This window comes from Cucumis melo, chromosome 3 (genome assembly GCF_025177605.1).
Source record: "Cucumis melo cultivar AY chromosome 3, USDA_Cmelo_AY_1.0, whole genome shotgun sequence".
Taxonomy (NCBI): Eukaryota; Viridiplantae; Streptophyta; class Magnoliopsida; order Cucurbitales; family Cucurbitaceae; genus Cucumis; species Cucumis melo.
In genome coordinates, this window is record NC_066859.1 from 7,508,426 (window position 1) to 7,535,081 (window position 26,656).

Consider the following 26,656-nt stretch of genomic DNA (forward strand, 5'->3'; position numbering starts at 1 on the left):
TTAGATACAACTTGCCTTATTCATAATAGAATTACTCTTTGAGCAGACACATCCTCTATTATCTAAGAATTATGGAAAGGAAGAAAGTCAAATGTGAAATATTTTTATATTTTTGGAAGCACATGTTATATTCTTACTGATTGTGAATATCAGAAAATGGGATGCTAAATCTGATGAAGGAATTTTTTTTAAAATATTCTCAAAATAATAGAGCTTATAAAGTTTTTAATAAAAGAACCAAAATTGTTAGGGAAACTATCAATGTAATTGTAAATGATAATGAAAAGGCTATATTAAACAATAAGAAGATGATGATATTCCCTATCAAGACACATTTTCAACTGTTATTCCCTCACAAAAAGACAAATGTTTCTTCAGCTATATCTGAGGTTAATAGCAGCGGTCATAACATTGATCCTTTATCTAGCAATCCTAAAATTCCTTTAAAAGAAAATGCTGCTTCCTTTCATGTTCAAAAGAATTATCTTTCTAATAGCATCATTGGTGATTTAAACATAGAGATTACAACCATAAAGAAAAGATAGAATTGACTATGCCAAATTAATTGCTAATGGTTGAATATGAAATTTTGGAATCAATCATAAATTGTCACGCCATTTACTAAAATAATTAGATTTTAATTGACTTGTATCCCAAATTAAAATTAAAGACATAAATAGGCATTCTTATTGTATGAAGAGTCTTTACGAAGGTAAGAAATTACCTTTTTAGATATTTCATGGAGATAGTTTCATATCTTCGTAGTTTATTCAAGTTTATTATTGATAAAAGATTTAAAGAAGATTAAGTTAGTTGATTTAGGGTCATCTATTTTAGAGGGAGCGTGTTAATCTTCATTAGATTCAATTATAATTCAAGGGGAGTCTGATTATGTTTTAGTACTAATTCTAGAAGGAATCTCTTCTAGTTTATTGAAATTTTTACACTCATTTGGATCTTAATAAAATCTGCTTATCTGAGCTAAAAACTCTCTAAATATAGGTAGGTTTCACCGAACAAGGTTAACAAAGCTTTATGTGTTATTTCTCTTATTGTTCCTCAAGCTATTCCTATAGTAGTTAACTAAAGCAAAATGAAAGGAAGTTTTCTACTAATTCACTTTTTCAAGTTAAATTGAGAAGAAGAGTGAAGAATAAGTAATTACTGAGTTTGATGTTGCTGTAGGAAAATGGTACCCTTCCGGAGTATCAACTTGTCTCCAAGGGTGTTGAACAGGCACGGTTGACTGTAATACAGTTCTTAAAGGTGTTCTATTTTTGTCCATAATCTATGCTTAATTCTTCAGGTTGTATTTCTACAGTAGTTCTGAGGTTATGCAAATGACCGGTTATACAAAGTTGGGTATGTATGTGTAACTTGTATTTGTAAAGGTCGAAAATGGAACAAAATGGCTTTTTGGATTTCAATTAATGCCTTAGCTTAGCTCGAATTAACTTTAAAGTTAATATGTTGTAGAAAGAGGGAAAGTAGCCCAGCTTGTTAAAAGAAAATAAAGTAGTTTTTGTTTTTCAGTTCTAGTCCACACAAATCTAATTCGTGAGTCTTGTTTTTTCTTCCCGAAAATAAAAATGATATCATTTTTCTTCTGAAACGCTTCTTGAATTTGTAAGTATCGATTTCAGTATGTCTAGTAATACTATGTTTTATAGATCATTCAATCACACTTCGTAGAAACAATTTTACGAACACAAAACCAGAAACTTCTATCAATAGTGTGGTTTCACTTATTTTTTTTAACTAGAGCTAGACAAGGAGAGTCAGATTGTCTAACCATTAGTTTAATTTGTTTAATCTTTATATAACTGCAACAGATAGGTTCAATTTGTTTTTTTTTTTTGGTATAACTCACAAAGGCCCTTGTTCTCTTTAGGTAGTAGCCACATTATGTTTAATACTGATTAGGGAAGAACATGTGGGTTTTGGCCTTCATGATCATGATAATTAACCCAATCCAATCAAAACTTATCTGTCCTATTAATTATGTGACCTATTTATAATTTCATACTTCACAAACTATATGTAGGATGCAAGGTTGGATGTTTTTGTCTACTTTAGTTAGAATGAGATGACTAAGATTAGAACGAATGATCGTCAAGATGATCTATTCAACGACTTTAGCAATGAATTAATGATCGTTGAATATACATAGAATTTGTCAAACAATTTGTAAAGTGATATAATTGAATTAGATGTGAGTCAACATCATCTAAGACAAATGGTCCGAGTGAGAGATGATATTGTCGATCAAATTTGGGCAATATTTGAAGGATAGATATAATTTTTTTGTTATCGTACATGACTAGGACTTGTTTGTATTAAATGATATAAACTTTAATTTAGATAATTTTCTTTTTTATATTTAATGTAGGACATATATTTTTATTTAATGTTTAATTGAATTAGATGTGAGTCGACATATGTTTAATGTAGGACTTTCATCTTGTCCTGCACATGTCCTTGCTTAGTATGCAAGGTGCAGCATGACTTGAGTATCTCTGACGCGTTTAAACGCCAAAGATACTTAGTCTTGAGTTCCTTAAGCTTAACTTAATCACCCAATGATTTTCTTTTGTCTTAACTTATAATTTTACTAGTACTTTTAGGCGATATATATATTAAACACAGAGAAGTACATCAAACTAAAATTTTATTATACTTCGCCAAGCGTTTTACAATAACTTTACAACAAATACATAAACAAAACTCTTAAAACTGAAAATAAAAAATAAAACGTCTTGGTAGCCTTCTCCCTTAGCAAGCCCTTTAAACTCCTCTTACTTGGCCTTAATGATTGATTCCTAGAAGGTGAGATTTAAAGCATAAGTCTACAAGACTCGGTGAGGTTTTAGGAAATCCTTTTCGCAATACCATAGTAAATACCATTTCATATACATAAAACAGCAACATCAATTCATAATAATATTTCATTTCGCATAACACACATTAATTATCATATATCCCTTTCGCCAAGGATCTCGAATCATTCTTTATGCTAGGTCACATAACTTCGTGTTTAGACTACTATAATATATAATAACATCATCCGAGAATATACGGATTCGTTCTTGTTGCTTAGGCCACTAAGCTCAATATGTTACTTTCAACATATTAGCCAGCTTCTCATCATCCATGTAGCCCATTTCACCCCATGGTTTTCTTGACTCGTTATGTGCACATAATAGTTAGCTCTATGACAGGAAGTCACTAATGGTTTGAACATCATTTCATAAACAAGTCATGCTTTGAAATACATAAATCACACTTCGAAACATATAAGTTTTTCATGTAAATCTCTTTTAAAAACATTTTTAAATTGAAATCATTATTTCAACCCATCAGAAAATTTACAAGAATGCTTAAAATCATTCAAACACTTTAAAGAAAACACTCACAAAACTTAACCTTAAACCTGGATTACTTCTACTTTCCTCTTTTCTCGTAGGCCTTTTGGCAGCACTTCAGCTCTCTAGATTTCTTTTTAATTGTGTAGAATAACAATACTGATGGTCTGTCCTCATCCCTTATTTATACTACTTCCTAAACAAGCTTAGTCACCTTTAAGCTCTTGTTTACTTGTCAGCTTCCACTCTTAGTGGTGCACATTTAAGCTTAAGGTTTAACCTAAACATGCTTAACCTAATATCTACACATGGCCCATTACACTACCCGAAATCGAGAATTTTTCGATGCACAAACAGGCTTCGGGGAAATAAGCGTCAAGACAAAAGACTTTTCTCGACGCTGTAATGTACACATTGAGATAAGGAAATTACATTCTTGAAATTATTCACCTTCCCCAACGTCGCACACATTGCGTCGGGAAATAGGACGCCAATTCCGACGTATAGACCTATTTCATCGGGGAAAGTGAATAGTTAATTAATATATATCTTTTCTCGTGACGCGACTTGCATGGCGTCGAGAATGGATGTCCATTTTTTCGACGCCATTATAGTGCGTCGGTAATGTGAGGCGTTATTCTCGACGCACTACTAATGCGTCAGAAATAGTGAACAATTAAATAATTTATATCTTTTTTCACGACGCGCCTTACATGGCGTTGAGAATGGGCGTTCATTTTCCTGATGCCATTAGTAGTGTGTCGGTAATGTAGGTGGTTATTCCTGATGCATTACTAATGGTGTTGAGAATGGTGGGGTTTGCCCAACGTTTTCGTTGTGCATCGGGAGTTTCCCTATAAAAAAGGATCCTTCAGTTATGTAAACACAAAACCGACAGAAAGAAAAGAAATAACGAAGGAGAAGAAGAGGAAAAGAAGCTCGTTGCCCTCGTCGTAGCTCGTTGTCGTTCCCCTGCCGTCTGCCACCGCTTCTCCTAATTCCAGTAAGTATTTTAGTTTTAATTTTGGTTTAGTTTAGGGTTAGTTTAGTTTATGTTTTTGTGTTTTAAAATTATTTTTAGGATTTTGATTTTGAATTAGTTTTGGATTTTGTTTTTTAATTAGTTTTCGATATTGAATTTGAAAGGGAGTGGGTTGAAAATTTGAAGGGGGTGGGGGTGGGGAGTGGTTTAATTTAAGATTTGAAGTGGGGAGTTGAATTGAAAATTTAAGAGGGAGAGGGTTTAATTGAAAATTTGAAGGGGGTAGGGGGTTTAATTTGAAATTTTGAGTAAGTTAAGGTTGAAAATTTAAGAAGATGGAGGATTCAATTGAAAATTTGAGGGGTGGGGGTAGGGGGGGAATAATTGAAAAGTTGAAGTGGAGAGATCAATTGAAAATTTGAGGGGGAAGGGGGTTAATTGAAAATTTGAAGGGAGGAGGGGTGGGCTCTATTAAAAACTTGAAAGGGGTGATGGTTTTTATTGTTTTATAATTTCTTTAGTTTGTGGTTGAGATTAGTTTTGGCTATCTTGCAATTATGGTTACAAACTTAGTTGTTTATTCTTAGTAGTTTTATTTGTTAGAATTGTTAGGTAGCTTGTCCATATTGAAGTCATTTGTTGTTGATTTATTATGGCTATCTTGCAGTTATGATAGCCTATTAAATGCCAACTTAGTTTTGAATTTGTTAGTTTTTTTTCTGGGTTTAAAGTTGTGGTAGGTAGCTTGTAAAGTATATATGTTGGAAGGGGTAGGTAGGTTGTAAATATTGAAGTTGTTTGTGGTTAGCTTTTGGTGGATATCCTAGTAGCCTCTGTGGTTTAAACTTAGCTTTCGTGAAAAGTTTGGGAAAAGTTTAAGAGATTGGGCAAAACTTATTCAGGGGAGTAAGTTTAGGGTTTGATAGGAGGAGTATACGACTAATCAAATCTATTTATGTTTTAGGGGCTTTAACGATGGACAAGGGTTAGATGAAACTTAGGAATAAGTTTTTCGTTGACTGTAGAGGAGTTGCCCAATTTTTAGAGGTTGCCAAGTCTCAAGTCGATGATTACAAACGAATAAGGTGTCCATGCAAGAGATGTATGAACTCAAATTGAAACTCATTAGAGGGGGTGTGGAACGACATCTACTTACTATTGGAATATCTTCTTACTACACATAATGAGTGTATCATGGAGAGTCAGTTAACTTGCATAGAGGTACAAAAAACTTTGATGAATGAACTAGTAGTAACCCTTTTGATGAAGAAACTAGTAGTAGCTACTTTCATGAAGAAGATGAAATGATTAGTATGTTGAATGATTTACAAACTTCGATTGAATAGGAAGAGGAAACAGAGGAAGGTCGTTTGGAGAATGAAATGTCGTGTAATATTGAGGTAGATATAGAACAAGAACAAGAGACAACAAACATATTTTAGGACTTATTGAATGAAGCACGTAGTGAGCTATATCCTAGTTCAGAATTTTCCTCCTTGAATTTTTTGGTTAAGTTGATGCATGTCAAGGTTCTCAATGGTTGGAGTAATAAGTCCTTCGACATGTTGTTAGAACTTTTAAGAATAACGTTTCTAATGTGTAGTAGTACTATCCCTAGTTTATTTTATGAAGTCAAACGAAAATTGTGTGACTTAGGCTTGGGATACGAGACTATTTAGCCGTGCAAGTACGACTATGTGTTGTACTGGAAAGAGTTTGGCGATTGGCAACATTTTCCTACTTGTGGTGAGTTTTAGTACAAGGTTAGTCCTAACAGAGTGAAAAAATTCTGCATAAGGTATTGCGTCACTTTCTCTTGGTATCGAAATTACAGCGCTTGTTTGTATCACAAGAAGGGTTCGATGACAAGAAATGGTATAGGGATAAATGTGTTGAAATAGATGATGTGTTGAGACATACAACGAATATGGAGGGGTGTAAGCACTTTATTGTGAATTTCTTGACTTCGCTTCAAATTTACGGAACGTTCATTTAAGATTAGCTTCAGATGAGTTTAATCTATTTGGTCATATGAGTACCTCGTACAGTATGTGGCCTGTAGTATTTAATTCCTTACAATTTGCCACTTCGAAAATGCATGAAAGAGTCAAATTTCTTCATGTCATTGTTCATACCTGGTCCTAGAACTCCTGGTAGGAAAATTAATGGCACATGGATTTCAGGTTATAGAATTGCTCAAACGCCATATAAGCAATTGCTCATATGCCATATACGTACTAACATATTTGAACGCCTATGTATATAATCATCGTCATGTAGATGTCAGGTTATAGAATTGCGTGAGACAAAAAATCTGACTCATGATTTCTTCTTACTTGCGATAGGACCATCATTTGATGTTGGATGCATTGTCGATGGGGTGAGATTTCACACAGCAGAACGTGATTCCTGATGTACTATACAAAATAGTGGAGTCATAGTAATCGGTGAAAGTATGGTCTGTCAAAGTGGCGACAACAATTTCTATGGTGTTCTAAATGAAGTGTTCCACATTCAATATCCGATGGGAAGATGTGCTTAGCTATTTAAGTGTTGGTGGTATAACACTAACAGCAACAAAAGCCAAAGGACACATGTCGAATTAGGGTACAAATCAATCAACATGTCCCATTTTTGATTCGCCGAGGAATCGGTCATTCTCGTGATGCAGGCACATGAAGTATTTTACCTAGATGACCCAAAAAATGGTACTAATTATAAAGTTATCCAAGTGGTCCTGAATAAGTGTATATGAGACGTGCATGAAGTAGACGATGTTGAGAATGAGCAACTGAATTTATTGGAAATCATTGTTGACCATTGAGTGGATGAACACATTGAGAATGACACTCTCTGCAGGCCTGACGTGGATCCTACAGTGGTTGGAAGACCGATTGTGCGCCATGTCACTGATGACTTTATAAACAATTGTGACGAACAATTGTCACATCAAAGCGAATCAAGCAACAATGAATGGTAGTGATGAATCACGTATCCACATATTTGATTAGTTTATACTTCCAATCTGATTAGGTATTCGTATTTGTTTAATGTTTGTTTCTATGTCATAGGTACTATATCATCATTCCCGAGTAGTTTTGAGGAGACAGATGCGCTATTTCTCGAGTTTGACGATGAGTTAAATAATGCAGGAGGGTCGTCCTCAGTGGGCGACAATTCGGGTGAGTCTCAATACTTTAACTCAATTATATTTTAACTTGTTTCTCATATGATTTTTTGTTTAATTCAGCATAAACTACTCAACCCTCTTTGACTCCTAGGAGACGTCAGTCGACTCTTGGAGTTGGAGAGGTACGTCCATAACAATGGTAGGATTCTCATCTCCATAGCCCTTAGAGTGGAAAAGCCAATATCTCCACACGTTGTTTAGTTCAGCCAGGCCATTGGCGTGTGTGTGAGACGTACATTTCCAGTCTACTACCTTAGGTGGACTGATGTTGGGAGAGAATATATCAAGGTTGTCAAGGGCGATCTACGGGTACATGCAGTATACAATTCGTTTTCATTTGAAACATACTTAAGTAACCAAGCTAATGTGTGGTGTTTTGTAATGTGTAGTGCTTTTTTGTGCTTGATTTCAACGATCAAGCAATGAATTGATTTATTGAGTATCAAATGCTCATGTCTTTCAAGGAGTTCAGAGGCGACTGTCATAGACATTACAAAAAGTACAAGTGACTCTAAACAGGCACGTGCCAACCCACCGCACATATTGGTGGGACGTATGGAAGATTGACACTTCCTATGCGATCACTACCTGAGCCATGCATTTTAGGTGAGACTTATATATTGTAATGGCTATTTCATTTAACTTTTTTGTATGTATAAAATAAATAATGATTTTCATGCAAGAGCAATCACAGACGAACATGACTGCTAGACAAAAGCAACCTTACAATCATAGTAGCGGGTCCAAGTTATTTCTATAACAACAGTACGAGCTCACTGAGCAACGAGGTCAATCAGTCAACTATGTGGAGTTATTCAAGGAAACACACATTCGAGGTGGCACGTTCATTTCGCAAGTCGTTGAGGATGCACATGTAAGTTCAAGCAATACTTTTGTTTTATTATATACTTGTATTTGTGTATTAATAACTTAATTGCAAAATTTGTTGCAGAATCAAATGCTAAAACTCCAATCCCAGCCTACACTAGAGGGTTTTCAGCCACTCCCTGGGGACGAGATATGTGAGACCATTTTGGGTAGACGATCAGGCTACTCAAAAGGTCTTGGTTGGGGATCCAAGCCTAAGTCCCGCAAGACCAGTGCTACCAGTTCTTCGACCTTATTTTCGCAAGCCAGAGAGTATGAATTACAACAAGTCATGATTGAGAAGCAACGAGTCAAGCTTGAAGAAGCTAAACGCATGATTGAAGAACAGATAAAGATATCAGAGCTGCTAACTTCATAAATGGAAGAAATGAAGAAGATGGTCAAAGAAATGCATCGGGCATAGAGGGGACCATGATTGTTATGTATATATCTTTCGATTATTAAGTTTTTTACTTTGCATTATTCAATGATATGTATATCTAATAAACTTACTTTTTTTTCATTGTAAGTTTGGAGTTGTTGTAATATGGTGCACGTGGCTATTAGGAGGAACGTATTGTTTTGATTTTTATGTACTTTTTTGAACATCCGTAGACATAGTAACATTTAATTATAATATGCTCATTTTGGATTTGGTATTTTATATAATTATTTACTGATTTATTGCTTATTTTCTATGATTCGATTCAATTTAGATCGAATTAAAACCGAGAAGAATAATATGATTGAATAGAGAACAATTATATATATATATATATATATATATATATATATATATATATATATATATATATCTTTCCCAACGCAGCAAATGCGTCGGCAATTGGAAGACTTTCTCGATGATATGTTGAGTGCGTCGGGGTAAGCATTTTCGATGTTGTGTCGAGACAACGTCGGGGAATGTGGTTTTCCAACGTCGCATTGACGTTAGCCATAGTGACGCCGGGAGACGTTCATTCCTGACGCCGTGCTAGTAATGCGTTGGGAATAGTTATCCCAACGCATTTCTCCCGATACTCTTTCCGACGTCGCTTTGTGCGTCGGAAAATCTGTTCCCGACGTATTTCCAGCCTACTCCGACACTATCGGGATTGCCCCGACTTGTAGTAGTGTTAGGTACACTTAGGAAATTTCTGAGAAGTTTCATCGCTTCTTCTCGCCTAGTCCTTCTTCTCCCGTAATGCCTTAACCGCAAAGTAACACTTAGTCCATAAAGTATGACCGCTTAATCTATCTCACAAACTTCCTTAACATCAATTGCTTTTCGCATAACCTTGCTTCAAAATGCCTTCTTTGTTCAAATCGCTTAATCCAAAACACTTAGCCAAAATTTTAACTCCTTAGTTCTTAATTTAAGTGAGGGTCTTACAAAGACATTATTAAAAAAACAAGAAATAAGAAACGGGAAACAAAAAATAGTTATCAAACACGTTTTTGTTTCTATTTCGTTTTTTCAAGAAACAAGATATAGAAATAGTTATCAAATACATTTCTGTTTCTTATTCTAAAAAATAAGAAACATGGAACAAGAAACAATGAATGAAAACGTTACCAAACAAATCCTAAATTTGTAACTTAATACACAAACTTCTAAAATCGGTAACCAAATGTGATACATGAGGAAAAGTGGGAAAGTGTCAAAAATACCACAATCAGTTTTTCATGTTACAAAACCAGCACTTTCTTTTTAAAAAAAAAAAAAAATTGTTACAATAGTTTTTCTTCATCCATCTCGAACAAGATTGACCACCAAAATTTAGTTGAAAATAACTTTTCCTAACTTATTAATTGAGTTGGGTCTTCCCAATATATCTTGGGAGGAGACTCTGACAACTTTTCTTAAACTTACCTAAATTTTCAAATATCTCATCCAAATATTAAATTTTTTTGTAAGAAAAAATTATAAGATTTGGAAAACGTAGAGAATTTTGGTGTTATCTAAGGGCAAATTAACACTGAGATTCTATGTATCTGGTTTTTCTTGCTAAAAACTCAGGTAGATTAATGTTGAGTTTGTTTATATTTGGGAAATTGTCAAAAATAGAACATTTGATAAAATATTTACATTTCATAGAAAAATCAAGGGTAATAAATTTTGTTTTTTAGTGGTTTTATTTTATGAAGTATAAATTGTTTGTCAAATTTTTCTATTTTTGCAAAACCTCTTTTATATTTCCTCAAATTATACTCTTTTTTTTTTCTTGGGAAAAATTTAATATTTTATGGAATTTAAAATTTAAAGTGCACTGAAATCTATATGGAAAAATCACAAATAGTCAAATATTTTAGGAATTTGAAAATTCATATAATTGTGAACACATAAATTCCGCTAAAGATTTGAAGAACTATAAACTTTTGATGATCAGACTTACATAAATTTTGAAAAGAAAACAAAAGATTTGTAATGATGGTAAAAAATTTTGAAATTTTGATAGAATTGGTTTTATGTCTTTAAAACTTGTGGTCCGTAAATGTTAAATATATTTTATTATTATTTATTTTCGATGGATTGTTTAATAAAATATAGTTATTGAATATTTGATTTGCATATTATAACTCAATAAACTTAAGGTTCCTTTACTAAATTATTAACACTTAAACTTTATCTAAAGACATAAAAGTGGAAGTTCGAGTTAACAGTCTAAATAGTCTACGGTATAGAAATAAGGTTGGGTACTTTATTATATATATAGATATTATGGATATGACTCACTTTACATTTGATGCAAACAATGTGATTCTAAATTGTTCATGTAGAGATATGTAAGTGAAGATGTTCTACGTAAGAGTTCGTACAAAATCGGACCACACAATAGTCATTTTTACTTTATAACACCATTTATTGTTTAAAACTAACTATTTCGAATTTGATAACCTATGTAACTTGATCTTAATTCTAAGTTAATTATAAAGTTTTGTTTATTCGGGATTATTATCAAATATGTACGAGTGAGAATGGCTCAACAACACTGGCTCAACATACCTTCCATGTCATACCACATTAATTCATTCTTGTATTGCTTGCATAAATTTGGTTATAAATAGGAACAGTTTAATAAGGTTAATTATTTTCCACTCAAAGTCTTTCAAAACTCTAAACTTCTCTTAAATTGATCAAACACCAGATTCTATCATATGTTTTAAGGTCGAAGGATAGTTGAAAAGACTCTTATGGTAGTCTACATCTTGTTCGTAATTAGATTCAACAAAAATCCAAGAAAAAATTCAAGCTTCAAAAGTTAGTGTGTTTTTCAACTCTATATTTCTTCTATATTTGAGTATGTTTAATCCTTAAAATTGAAAATTATTGGTGTGTTTGAAATTTTGAATTCCATCCGCTTCCACTAACATATCCATACATTTTTCATCTATGTGTTAATACATTTTTCATATGTGTGTTAATGTTGGCCAAGAAAAGTGAAAGCATACTTGAGTTGACAAATTAAAGTTCTAAGCATTAAACCCCAAAATCCCGAAGTAGTGTTGTTAAATTTAATTTAAAGAAAATAGAGAATGGTAGATGTGAAGATCTAACCATAGAGTGTATGTTTGATTATTTTGATTGTGAGAGTGACACTACAACTTAAAAAAATAATACAATACTCTATTACATTTATTGAAGTCGTCCTTTTGTTGTCTGTCCTTTGTCCCACCACCACCACCACCACCACCACCTCATTGGGGGCATTCATCACCTTCTTGCAAAAATAATAACCCCACAAATTAATTGTAAACTCATATATATCATTTTAATTCATTTACTTTTTTTTTTCAATTTCATTTCATCCACTTTTTTTTTTTTTAAATCTCAATTTAAGTCCATATATGATTAATATATCTTAAATCTTGTTCTTGCTTCTAGATCATTGTCAATATTTTTCTTCAAATATTATTAATTTAAATCAAAATCCCCCATTATCCAAATAAAAAAAAAATCATGATATATAAATAAAAATAACTTTTAAAATTAACATAAATTAACATATAGATGCTGATGTTCTTCATATTGTTATATTCGTGAAGACAATTAACATAAATTTACGAGCATTATACTTAAAAGTGAATAATTAATATGATTCCATGTAAGGGTATATATTGAAATAGTATAATTTGTATGAAAAGTATGCTTATTATCTAATTGGAAAAATAACTATAATTAGTATGGAAATTGAGGGATTTTAAAAATAGCTATTAAATTCCTTCCCCAAAATAAATAAACGTAAACATCGGCATCTTTAAATAATAAAACTAATTAATTTTTAAAAAAATAACAATGGAAAAAGTGCATTAAATTTATCCATAAATTGGTTGGTCAACTGAAGATATTATTTTTAAAAATTGAAGTTGGAGGAGGAGATTTGATAGAGATTTCATTTTGTTTTATAGACATTGATTACAAGTTTGAAAATATATACAAATATAAATAAATAAATAAATAAATAAATAAAAAAGGATGAATAAATTAGCGTCGGTGGGAAAAAGTTGAGATGTGAAAGTTAATGGGCCACTGAGGAATAAGAATAGACACTGCCACTGCCTATGGCTACTGCATAACCCAACAGCTTCTCCTCCTCCTTAATCTTTTTCATGACACCCATAATTAATTAATGCTAAGTGTAGCATTAAATTCAAAGTATTTCTAGATATAATATAAATAATTTAAAAATAGGATAAATTTTAGTAATAGTTCTCCTACACCATCTATCGTTAATAGTGTTTATCCATGATAAAATCCGTGACATAACATAGGATTTTGTTATATTTATGATTTTTCAAGAAAAAATTATCCTTTTAGTCTCCAAGTTCTGAGGAATATGTGTTACGCCTCTCGGTTATAAAAATGTGTTTTTTAGTCCAAATTTATAGAAATAGACTCATTTAGTCTTCCAAGTTTTCAAATCAATACCTAATTTTTTTTATTAAATAGGTTTAAAATGTTATTCAAATAACTTCATTTTTTTTATTTTAAATAATATATACAATTTTAATTAGAATAATAATTTTTAAAAATCATATCCTCTCTAAATTTTTTTTATATATAGTCTTAAATATCATATAACTATTTTTAGAAAACATCAGACAAAAAGGAAACTTTGAAGACCTTTTTATATCTATATTCTATAAATTTAGAGACTAAAAATGATATATTTTGAAAATTTGAAGTCCAAATGAATCTATTTTTATAAGCTTGAAACTAAAAATGAAGGACGATATTCATCAAAGCTTTGGATAAAAGAAATTAAATAATTTTTCCATTTCTTTTTTAAAAAGTTGTGTTATTCACTTCAGGAATATTATTTATTGCAATTACCAAATACTTTATTATTATCCCTCTTGATTTTGTTAGGATTAATGGTAAATTCAACCTCACGTGTTTACATTTTGAACCAATGGTAGATTTTTTATAAATTAATTGACGGTTTAAACTATATGGGTAATATAATAATATGATTTATTTTGATTTTGTGTCTAATTCTATTAGATATGTGAATTTTTTTTTTTTAAGAAAAAAAAGTGAGAAGTCAAGTATTAAATTTGTAATTTTATAAAATCGAAATCAAACCAACACAAACCACACAACTTAAAGGCTAAACTTGTACTTTAATATATATATATATATATATATTTTAATACTAATGAAGATACTGATTTTATGTTTGTATGACAAAAAATCTCATTTCTAACTCATCTGAGATTATGTTTCCATGATAAAGACCTGATTTTTTATTTTATTTTATTGTATTTAGAGATGACTAAAACATTTAGCGCAGCCCACCTTTTTATATCACAACCCGTCTTCTACTTAATTGTATATATAAAAGAAAGTTTATAAAATAAGACAATAGAAATATATACTTTTAAGTAAGAAGATAATATAATTATGTAAAAGTTGGAACCTACCATCTTTGTAAAAAGCTAGCCTAAACCTAAAGAGAAGACTTTCAACATAAAGTAATAAATAAAATAAGAAGAAAGTAAAAAGGTAGCCTAATTAGACATCTTAGAAATTTTTGGATATGTAATCATATAACCTTATAGTATGTAATAAATAATAATATTATTAACGTTGAGAATCTGTAAGCACCTACATAAATACATATGAATAAAACAAACTCCTAGAAGAGTCCTATAATTCAACCTAAGCAAGATTGTAATTTTGTTCATCTTTTTTCAACATTACTAAATGAAGGGCGAGGATAATGCAAAGGTTTGTACAAAGAATTAGGAAGCAAAACGGCTCTGGTGCTCTTATTACCAATGCTTAGCTATGGACAGCAATGGACTAAGTTCACAATATGTATAATAATCTATCAGACATTACAACAAAATCCATTTTTCAACCCGATGAACTCTTTTTACAGGCAGAAAAGATGGAGTTATAAAAAGGCCTAAAATGGAGGGAGGAGGGTAAACCACAAACATCCTCTCATCCTTCACCCATTCATAGGTATGTCAGAGAAAATACAAAGAGGGGATGTAAGTCAAACAAAAGAATATATACTAAACACACACAAATTGAAGGCACTTGTGAAAGCTACCATAGTTGTTTCGGTTGAGGTTGTTAGTCGAAACTTGATGAACGGCTCCATCTGCCTTGTAAATAGTCCTCTAATGAGATACTATGTTCAATGCTGCTCAAGGAGAGCGAGTCATCATCGACATCGAGCAGTGCAAGGTTGAGGTGTGATTGGATATCGGATCGTGGACATACTTCATCATCTAGAGTGTTGGAATCCCCTAGAGCATTGATTTGTTGCCTCGCCCATTTGGTTACGTCTGCATCACCTTGGAGAAGTTTCAAAACCTGAAATTGAGCAACCAGGCGTAAATTTATCAGTCTTCAGAAATGAGAATGAACTGATAACCCATTTTTCTGAGGTAACTTTAGATTTGGACAGGAATTTAGTATAGTTAATTGAATCTGAACTTACAAGGCTCATTGGAGGTCTTGCTCGTGGGGCACGTCTGATACAAAGGCTTGCTGCAAGAACCACACGCTCCATCTCATCCTGGTTGTAGTTACCTCCCAAGGTAGGATCAAGTAATCGAGACACCTTCCCATCGATTAAAATTGGCCTTGCCTGGATTGATATGATTTCATTTGAGAACAAAAAGTTGTACATGAATAACTCAGCAACAAATCGAATTCTACAAGCTCAGAAGACTTACCCACATGACCAGGCTTTCTTGTCCTTTTGGATACTCGGTGCTTATCGGTTTTCTCCCGGAAAGAAGTTCAAGGAGTACCACACCATAGGCATAGACATCAATCTTGTCATTTACCTTGCCGTACATGAAATACTCAGGAGCCAGGTAACTGCAGCAAAGAGCAATAAGATTTATACCGAACATTACATCCCAAAACAAGACATATTTGGAAGGTTTAGGAGATACAAACCCGAAGGTTCCTGCAACATCTGTACAGGTTACATGCGACGAGTTTGACGCTCGTTTAGCCAGCCCAAAATCTGACAACTGAAGAGAAAAATGTGCACAATAAGGATCTGGAAACTTGGTACATATAGAACATCGCTACTAGAAAAGAGAGAAATCTCATCACCTGCGGTTCGAAATCGTCAGATAACAAAATGTTTGACGATTTAACATCCCTATGGATTATATGCTGAGCATCTAGATGGAGATAATCCAACGCCTCAGCTACACCAACAGCTACCTTGTATCTTTCACTCCAACCAAATGTATTTGGATTCTTTCTATTCCCTGGTTTATGATGATCAAATAACATTAAATTCATAGATAGTAACACTATAGCAAGTGAAGTTTACCCATTATTGAAACAGAAAGGCATAATTTGAAGTAACTAGTACCGTGAAGGATTTCTTCAAGACATCCTCTTGATAAAAAATCATAAACCAGCAAGAATTTGCTGTTTTCAAAGCAAAATCCCAAAAGGGAAATAATATTCTTGTGGCTTAAGGAGGTAATGATCTCGACTTCCATAACGAACTCCTTCAGAACATCTTCTGATGTCTTCAAGATCTTCACAGCAACCTCCTTGCCATCGGGAAGGCAGCCTCTAAAAACCTGGCTGCTTCCTCCTTTCCCAATCAAATTTTCTGGTAAAGAAGGCAGTGAAATGAAATGGTATCCGATCGTCAGAAAACAATACTAAATTTACAAAACTTGAAGCGTAAGCAATGTTAGAAACACGACATACCGGGTAAGAAATTTGATGTTGCTGTAAGGAGTTCATGATAATTAAATAATCTACAAGTTGATGAGTATTTCTCATGGAAACCTTCCAATTCTTTAGGTAAGGTTTCGGTATCAGAGTCGGAGGAAAGTGGAGAAGGCACTGGTTCAGAACCCACCAGAACCATTGCCCCATTTTCTCCATCAAGACCCAAAGATTGATCAGAGGTATTAGATTTGCAATCCAAAGCAGCAGGATACGAAGGAGACCGGCTAGGTAACCTCATTGCCCACTGAACTACAGAGATTTGCTTGGCCAATGATCGATCGGAAGAAACTTGCCGACCCGATTCACATGAGTGATCAACATGTCTAAGAAGAGGCCAACCTGGTTTCACTTCAGGCAATTGCTTGATCAACTTAGTAATCGAGCTCGAAGCTACCTCAACTTTTTGTACTGGAACTATAGCCAGAGATTCATCATGTTTTTCTCCATCACTAGAAGATATCTCTGCTGATTGTTCCACAAAACTCGACTCCGATCCACAAATTGAGCAGTTCTGTTTATCAGTACCAACTAATATGGCTTTTTCAAATCCCTGAACCGAATTCTTACCAATTCCCAGATTATCTCTGTCCCTCGCCAACAGAGAACCAAAACTCTCACCGCTTTGAACTTTGGGAGAGCTACCCAACGATCCGTAAACTGCAGCAAGTAAATTGCTATGGCGTTGTTCCTCATTTCCTGAAAATTTTGCATAAATCAAAATCAACTGGAACACAAAAAGACTTCAAATGAAGAACACTCTTATTTTCTTTATGAAAATAACACAAACCATGGCAGTCCCCTGTTGCCACTGGACAACCCTCTCGTTGGAAAATCACTTTCCCATTATGAACAGCGAGAACCCAAAAATCTTTGGGTAATTTTTTGGCGCAGTACTTGGCAACGGAAGTCGATGAACGGATTTTGTGGTGCTTACGAGCAGTCCCAACAATCACGTTAGTAGCACGATACGATTTTGCTTCACGAACTAATATTTTTCTAGCTGATTCTCCTCTGCATATTTTGAGTTTCAGATCCACCTGCACATTAACGCCAAATTAGAGATCAAGTTTGAAGAGAAACATAAAAAATAAAAATAAAAAAGAGAGTAAAAAACGGCGAGAAATGGGAAGAAGATAAAACCTGCTTCAAGTTACAAAAACCTTCATACACAGCCAGAACAGAGTCGAACGCTTTTACAAGAGAAAGAAGCGAAGACTTTCCATCTTGATTCACAATTTCTACACAACCCATTTCAGTAAATTGGTCAATCTCACTAAAACATTCAACAAAACTCGAAAACGCCACCAACCCACATCAAGAATTCAAACCCAGAACTCAGAACTAAACTCACCATCGTTGCCAAGAACATGAAGAGCGATCACAAGGTCACCAGGCTGAGCAACCTTTACCAAAGCCCAAGTAAGCAACTCTCTACTATGGGAATCCAATTTCATGCCCACCAGCACAGTTCGGCCGGAATCAACCTGGAAAGACTCGCGGGCGACCCCATTTTGGAGAAATTTCATCTTGTGATTCGAAATGGAGCCAGGATTGTAAGAACTAGCTGGTCAAGTTCCGTCGTGTTGGTGAAGTTGCCGGTGGGAAAGAACCATTTTGCGATCAATTATTATAATTTATAGGATCAAAAAGCATGGGGAAAGAAAGAAGGGAGAGAGACAGATATGGGGTGAAGCGTGCGTTGGTTTGTTGGCTTTTCAAGTTCGCAAACCAGCCGAGAAAATGACTTAAAAAGAAAAATTAAACAGAGAGAAAATAATTAATTAATAATGTTTTTAATCTAAAGTGAGAAATGTTCCACTGTATTCGCTCCCATTTTACTGAAAGTTAAAGCTGGCCACTGGCCACGTAAAATGTGATTCAACCACAACGAATCTTTCAATAAAGTTTTTTTCTTCTTCTTCTTCTTCTTCTTTTTACTTATTTTGAGCTACCTTCATTTTTCATCTATTCGAGTTCAAATTCCACTTTTTTTTTCTTCTTCTTTCTTCCCAATTATTTTGTCAAAACCAAATTCATCCCTATCAGTTTCAACTTTTTAATTCCTAAAATTTTTGTATCAAAGTTTGAAAAATATTATATATTTATCAAACATATAAATAGTAATTTTGTAAAATATAATGTTATTGTCAATCACTTTTGTTTTAAAAAGATTTCATGTTACTCTTTATTAAAATTATTGAGTAAAATTTAAAGAAAATTAGTTGCTGAATTAGCAAAAAATTAAATTTTGCTATAAAAACGGGAAATTAATTTATATGGTAAAAAATTTAAAGATAAACCTCAACTTTTCAAACTGAGATTTAAGATCCATCTGGCAAAAAATTAATAAATATTAGAAAGATATATGGTAATGAAATGATAACAAATAAAATTTGCCTATTTGGAATGAAATGGAAAAATAAATGTAAAAATTAATATATGGTAACAAATTTAAAGTAAACCCCAACTTTTCTATTTGAAATTTAAGACAATTTGGTAATGATATTGTTTTTTTTATTTATTTATTTATTTTAAATAAACATATAAAAAGATGTGTCTAATTTTATAATTATTTCATTTTTGTTTTTAGTTTTTTTTGAAGATTAAACCTATTTTCTTTTGTACTAAAAAAATTCTATTTCCTTTTATTTTCTTACTATGGTTTGTATCCATCTTAAATAGGAGATTTGTGTTATTAATCAAATTCCAAATTTCAAAAACAAATATTTAAAACTACATTTTTACTTAGATTTCAAATTTTAACTTAGTTTTTTAAAATATAGATAGAAAGTAGATACCAAAACTAGAGATTTAGAGGTGAAAGATATGTTTGTAAGCTTAATTTCAAAAACAAAAAAAATTTACGAAATGGTCGCCAAATGCATAGAATTGCGTTTTTCAAAAACTTGTTTTGTTTGTGGAATTTGACCAAAAATGCAATTCTTATGCCCAAAATGAATACCAATCATGGTAAATAAGCTTACTTATGCTGAAAATGATTGAAAATAAGCTTACTTTTTACAAATAAAAAACAAAAAACAAGATAATTATCAAATAGGGTCTAAAAACGTAGTTTTAGTTTTTGAAATTTGGCTAAAAATTAAACACATGTTACTTAAGAAATATGTGAGTCGTGATAAAAAAAAAAGTAATAAATTATAAGCTTGATTTTAAAAAAATAAATAAAAGAGAAATAATAAAATAATTATCACACATGATTTAGATGAAACTAATTGATTAAAATGAAACTTTTGAAGTGATTGGATGTGTAATGGTAAGATATAGGGAGTGTTCTCGGCTCTAAATTCTTAAAAGGTATTTGGCATTTGTTATTCCCTTACTTAATATGTTTTTTTGGATTCTTGAAAGGATGATCGGAGCTTTGCGGATAATTGAGATGGTCATTGTTGTCTCCTTAAAGGACCAGATGATCAAGAGATCGCGACTATATCCTTAAGTGGGATGTGAGGAATTATCGTAAATTTATCGAATCAAGCGGCTCCACCTTTAGTAGTGTGTCCTCTTACACAAAATCAAGTTGCATATGTTGAAGAGTTCAAGGTCGTTGGTGCTTGTTCGATGAAATCTTTGCACAGTTTATTGAATCAAGTTTTGTGGCCTTAGTTCGTTGAGGATGTTTGAAGCTTAATGTCGGTGTCACTTGGTTCGATTAGGTGAATGAGGGAGGAATTAGTTAGGTCATTCGTGACTCCTCAAGCTCTCTTATTCTCTTGGGTTGTGAAAGGGTGGGGTGAAGTGACGCATCAATAAGTTGGAGGCCCTTGCTATGATTAAAGATTAAAGGGCACTCCAATTTTATTGTCTACGATTCCTTCCCCTTTTAGTTGTGGGTTTCGATTGCTCTAATCTTGTTAATGCTATTAATTTTATAGATCCCACATAAAATTGTATTGAGCGATTTGGTGGATGAAATTCTTTCCTTATCTAAGGTTGCTTGTGTCTCCTCTTTCGTCTAGTGCCTGAGATTTGTGAACCGAGTGGTCTACCACCTTGCTCGGTATCTTATGGTTATTTTAAGAATATTTGTTTTGCTATTCCGGTTTTTGTTGAGTTGTTTTAGGAGATTCTTTAATTGATTTATTATATTTTCCTTTTCAACAAATAATGGGAAGCTAAATACCTTTTAGCTTAAAGATGCATTTAATAATTTATTGTGTTCCATGATCATGAATCATGATGCCCATCTCACTCACTTATTATAGAATGTATATCTTATTTATTTCAAATCATAAAAAAAGAGGAAAAATTTTATCAATATTATTATATTTACTAACCAAGAAGGAGGTTAGGACATGACAATTTTGGTGTTTCCATATTATGGTTTTATTTTTTAATTTTGTTATAAATTTTGAATTTTTTGAAATTAGTTTTTTTAAAATACAAAGGTATGTATTTCTTTTCTTTTAAGTTTTAAACACGTATTGGAATCATCGTATCAATATAATCATTTCTATTTCGAATATGTATATATGGTGTTCATCTATTGTATCTTATCTTGAAGCATGTCATGGTTTCTTATCGATGATATTTTAATTATGTTTAAGATGAATATCTACATTGAAAAATGACAACCACGTGATAAAAGAGAAATGAAAATGTGTAAAAAATAGATACAAAGACAAAATAACATCTAAATTCTTTATATGTATTTTTTCTTTTCCAGGAAGCACTCCTTAAATGGTCTTTTTAATATATATATATATATATATATATATATAGAAGAAAAAAGAGAAATTGAAATTAATGAGAAAGGAAGCTACGGAAGGGGCATCTGGTAACAGTGTGCCGATGCTTCCAATAAATGCCACCGACCGCCGCCATATTTTCACTTCCGAAAGCTAAATAATATATATATATATATATATATATATATATATATATATATATATATATTATTCTCAGTAAAAGGATAAACTATTTTAGTATCAATAAAAACATTCAACAACCATTTACGCATACCTTTTTCTTGCTTTTTAACTTTTAAAACATCCTTAAAACAAATAATTAAATGTATTCGAATTTGTTTAATCTATTTATTTTATTTTCTTAGGGCTTACCTTCAAAAAGCATCTGTAAAGGTGTAAAGGTGAGTGATTGAAGCATGCTTCCATTTTATATGGATGGTGATCATGGTATATTCATTGATTTTGATTTTTGTGGAAGTTGCAAATAAGAAAAAAAGAAACTAACATATCCATCAATAATTAAAGGTCCCGCTCCCCTCCTCCCAAATGAAGGTGTCATTCTTAATTGATAACCTTGTCCAGACCCAATATGCGCATCATTACAAATAGTTTAAGTCGTGGATCAAAGGCCACTCCCTCTAACTCTAGCATGTAAATGTTATTTGATTAAGGTTTTTCTCTTTTAGTTTTTGAAAATTTCAACTCTTTTTAATTCAATTTCTTTAAATGATTTTTCATAGGAGTCTTTTCAAAAATATAAAAAAACCGACAGAATATTTACACTCTATAGAACAATTCTAAAAATGAAAAAAAAAAAAAAAACCTAAAGGCCCACCATGTAAAATACAAAAAATGTTCCCTTAATAACGCGTGCGTAATATATTTGCGATTTATACGCGATTGTTTAGATATGGTTTAATATATACACATTTAGATATTTAGGTATGACTATAATTTATATTTTATATATGGCTATAAGACGATCGTTTAGATATGGTTCAATATATGCGCGATCGTTTAGATATGACTATAATTTATATGCGACCGTTTAGATATGGCTACAAGGTGGTCGTCTAGATATAGTTTAGATAACACGATCGTTTAAATATGACTACAATTTATGCGCAATCGTTTAGATATGACTACAAGTTATCTTTTAAATTCCACCGTTTAATTTTGTTACATGATCGTTTAGATTTATTTGGTACACGATCGACTAAATGATTTTTTTTTTAAATTTGATACACAATTTTTTAATTCTTTTGGTACACGATCATTTAGATTTATTTATATGATCGTTTACATTTTTTACACGATCGCCTACTTTTTTTACACGATCGTTTGCATTTGTTAATCCAATCCAAATGATTTTTTTTTCAAGATTTTTTATACATTATCTTTTATTTTTTTTACACGATCATTTACTTTTTTCAACGATCGTTTACATTTGGCTACTCCAATCTAAATGATTTTTTTTCAAGATTCTTTATACACGATATTTTAGATTTTGCTATTTTGTTGTACACAAATCTTATACATAGTCGTTTAGATTTGGTTACCAAATGTAAACACGTAAAAAAAACAAGAAAGACGATGGAAAGAAATCACAGCAAAGTAGAAAGACGATGAAAGAAATAAAAAACGAAGAGGAAAAGAAGAAGAACGATGGAAAGATTAAACAACATAAATAAAGAATTGAAAAATAAGAAATATGATGAAAAAATCGTAGAAAAAAAAGAGAAAAGAAAAAAGACGAAATAACAAGAGGAAGACGAATCGCGAGGAAGAATAGAAAGATGGAAGGACAAACCTGAAATATTTAAAAAATGGCTTATCTTATTGGTTTTGTAAACCGACTGTAAATAGTTTAGAGTTTTGTTATAGGTAAGTTTTCCTTTATAATATCTTATTATATTATTTTATCCAATTTTAAAATAAATAGATACTAATTTTTAAAACTTCTTTTCTTCTTAACTTGAAAATTTCTTTTAGTTTTGAAAATATAATGAAAAAAAAGAGTAAAAGAATTTAAAGATGAAAAAAATGTAATAGATTTAATTTTAAAAACTAATAATGAAAGGATTATGAAAAACGATTGATTCACAAAAAGTGAAAGACTTACAACTTTTAGTCCTAAAGGTGGTTGGTTGGACTTTGGAATGGAGACCGCCCACTTCGGATGACTATTAATAATATCCATGGAGACTTCAAAAAGTTCTTACCTTTTATTCTAATCTCTTCTTTTTTATATTAAAATGAAAATGAAGTACAAATGTTGAACTAAGGAAAATAAACTACTCATCACAAAACCATATTAATTAAGACTTCAAAATAATGGCTTAAAATATAATTGTATTTTATTTTTTTTTTTAAAAAATATATACTTACATTTATCTCGAGTAATACTTGTATATTTTTGTGCATTTTGTCAAATTGTCCATTCATAATTTATCACGTGACAAATTCTTTTTCTTTAAATATATTTTATTTCATTTTTTTATGTGTTATGATATTGGAATGTATAAAGATTGGTTACTCTTTTCTAACATGCATCCCAATAGACTTAAAATTAAAATTTAGCTTTTAGTTTAAACAATAGTTTAAAAACCATTATTAAACTAGTTGTAAGTTTACCTACTAAATATATTAGGTAGAATATGACCTATGAATTATTAATAGGTGAACATTTTTTGTATAGAAAATTTCATAAAGTTAATATTTTGTAATATCCCTCAATTTGCAATATTTATTTTAATACAAAATTAAGATAAGTTTGCGTTAATGTAAAATACTATCTATCTATTTTTTAAATCTTTTTAATGTAAACTTACCAAATAAAATTTCAAATTCAAATAATTGAAAGAAAAATTATTGAAAAAAATAATGTCTAAAACTCTATTAATATCCATAAGTAGAGATATCCATTTAACCCACGGGATCGGGACCTTACGGGAATCCGCCCTAAATGGGACGGGGAATTCCCGATTACATGAGGAATGGGAGAGGGAGTGAGAAATTCTTTTTCCCTATTGGCAACACAGGCCTGAGGATGGGGAATACATTCCTCGACCTCGACCCCGGGCCGGCTTCGATCCCCCGTCCCACCGAATATTAATATATATATATATATATATATATATATATAATTAATATATATAATATTTATTTATTTATTTACTTATTTAATAATACGTAAAAGAGTAAAAAAAAAAAACTATTTTGATATTCTTTCCTTTTTTTTTCTATTCCATTTCTTTATTTTTTTCTCCCTAATTTCATTTCTATGTTGTGAACTTTTCTTAAAAAATATGTGTATGTTACGCCTTGACTTGTGATTTGTATTGTCGTGTCTTAAAAAATATGATGTAATTGGAGGCTTTGTTAGAATACTTATGGATTGATTTTTTATTTTTTTGTGTTATGAATTTTTGAATTTTATGGATGGATTTCTAAAATATCTTCTAATAGTTGATTTTTTTTTAATCAAAAATGAGAAGTTGACATTTTAAATTGTTTTCAATAAGAAAATTGATAATATTCTATCGAAAATAAAACAACATTAGAAATGTATATAGACTTCAAGTAAATGTGAATTGGAAATAAGATTGAACTTAAAAAAAAATGGAAAATATTTTCCCGCATGGAATCCTCGTCCCATTCCCTACGAGAAAATTGGTGGGGATGGGGAATGGAATAAAGAGGCAGGAACGAGAAAGGGGAGTGGCATCTCCGACCCCATCCCAATCCGTGGACATCTCTATCTGTAAGTGGTAGATATAAAACTGTTTTACTATTGAGATGGAAACAAAATTTAGTTTGGGTACACAAATGCATATTCAAATTAAAATAATTCATATTATTGACCAAACATGTCATGGTTTCTTAATAAATAAATAAATAAATAAATAAATAAATTTGAGTTAATTAATTTGTATAGGTATACAATAAATGTAAATCTATAACATTATGTTAATGGTAAATTAATTAGTTTTGTGGATGATGATATGTTTGTGTATGTGAATGAAATGTTTGGCAAATAAATAAATGATATGCTATTTTGAAATTTCCGAAAACAAATAGTTTCGTGATAGGTTTGGTTTAGTATTTAAATTTTGGTGGTACCAACAATGAGCAGAAAAAGAATGATGTGTCTTAAATTCAAATCAAATAAAAAGTTCCGTTTGGAAGAAGTATTGGTACCAAAAATTAATAATTCATATATATGTCTAATATGATTTAGGTATTACATTAACGTTATTCAACTTGTTTTAGACCAAACAATGTGTATATTCCCACGATTATGTCCAACAATTTGTCAAAATTATATCCCATTTCCAATCCTTTTTAATCTCCAACTTGTTTTTATTATTATCATTGTTGTTTTCTTTTCTTTCAAATAAACAAAACTATGTGCCATTATTTTTCATTTACGTCGGTTCTATGAACCAATGGTAATTAAAAAGTAGCCATATGTGATTGAGTTTCGTGTTTTTTACTTGTGACATATGAGACCTACGCTCAAATCTATAAAAAAAAGTCGTAATTCGATTGACAAATGTAGACAAAGTGATCAATTCGATTGCGTTTTGGACTTACGCCTTACTATTATCGTTAATTACCGTTATGATTATCATTATTGTCACTCTTTTAAAAAAATGAATTTTGACACATTTATCGTTATTGTTATTATTAGAATTTGACCATGATAAATAAAAATAAAAATAACCATAATAATATTAATAAATTTTGACACATTTATTATTATTGTTACCATTTGATGAGGAAAATCACAAAGTAAATTTAACAAAAATAAATAATTTTAAATAAGGGATAAAAGGAGATTGAAAATACATTTGAGATTAGATTCTACAACTGATTTCATTATTATCGACGTGGACTTGAATCAAAATAATAATATAGAATGACTTTGTTAAACAACAATAAAGGAAATAAAACCTCATTCTCAACCACTTGATTAGCGAATGACGTCATTGCTCTTATTTAATGTCACCTATTAATGCTAATAATTGGTCAATAAATATATTAATGTGACATCAGACCTTTCTCTTTGCTGAATAACTTTGTTCAAATTCTTCCTCTGTTTATGTTACATTTGCTCACCATTTTGTCAATTTTGTTTACGTTTATAAAATTAAACCTATTTTTATTAAATATATTAAAAGAATTCTTAACCAACTTCTAAAGGATAGAAACTTTTTTTTAGTTTTCAAAAACTAAACTCATGTTGAAAATTATTTAAAATATTGATAAAAAATAGATAACAAAACCAACAATTTAAAAGTTAGAATAATTTAACTTTCAAAA

General features: G+C 31.4%; 1 protein-coding gene and 1 long non-coding RNA gene across 3 annotated transcripts; one reads left to right on the forward strand and one right to left on the reverse strand.

Annotated features, from left to right (window-relative positions):
- Positions 1–5,024: 5,024 nt before the first annotated feature.
- On the forward strand, positions 5,025–9,007 carry LOC103485692 (uncharacterized). Of its 2 annotated transcripts, XR_536917.3 has the most exons (6): positions 5,025–7,320; positions 7,416–7,526; positions 7,595–7,843; positions 7,924–8,140; positions 8,229–8,408; positions 8,487–9,007. It is a non-coding gene; the product is annotated as an uncharacterized LOC103485692 (long non-coding RNA). The 2 variants fall into 2 exon arrangements; XR_007819783.1 differs by having other exon boundaries at positions 5,028–7,526.
- A 5,637-nt stretch (positions 9,008–14,644) lies between these two features.
- Positions 14,645–20,490, reverse strand: LOC103485693 (protein kinase STUNTED). Its single transcript, XM_008443389.3, has 11 exons — positions 19,967–20,490; positions 17,977–18,189; positions 17,766–17,863; positions 17,413–17,662; positions 16,602–17,321; positions 16,252–16,500; positions 15,984–16,144; positions 15,822–15,898; positions 15,593–15,740; positions 15,355–15,504; positions 14,645–15,227 (listed from the first exon to the last, which is right to left on the reverse strand). Exons 1-11 carry the CDS (start codon positions 20,028–20,030, stop codon positions 14,985–14,987), a joined length of 2,373 nt encoding a protein of 790 aa, XP_008441611.2. The 5' UTR covers positions 20,031–20,490; the 3' UTR covers positions 14,645–14,984.
- Between the last annotated feature and the right edge of the window lie 6,166 nt (positions 20,491–26,656).

Bases quoted from the DNA above. Each gene is read 5' to 3' on its own strand.
- LOC103485693 (XM_008443389.3), bottom strand. From the start codon at position 20,030: ATGACCATCTCAATTATCCGCAAAGCTCCGATCATCCTTTCAAGAATC. The intron at 17,864-17,976 runs GTGAGTTTAGTT...TGGGTTGTGTAG, and splicing joins TCATGTTCTTGGCAACGATG to AAATTGTGAATCAAGATGGA. The intron at 16,501-16,601 runs GTATGTCGTGTT...CTTCTTTACCAG, and splicing joins AACATCAAATTTCTTACCCG to AAAATTTGATTGGGAAAGGA.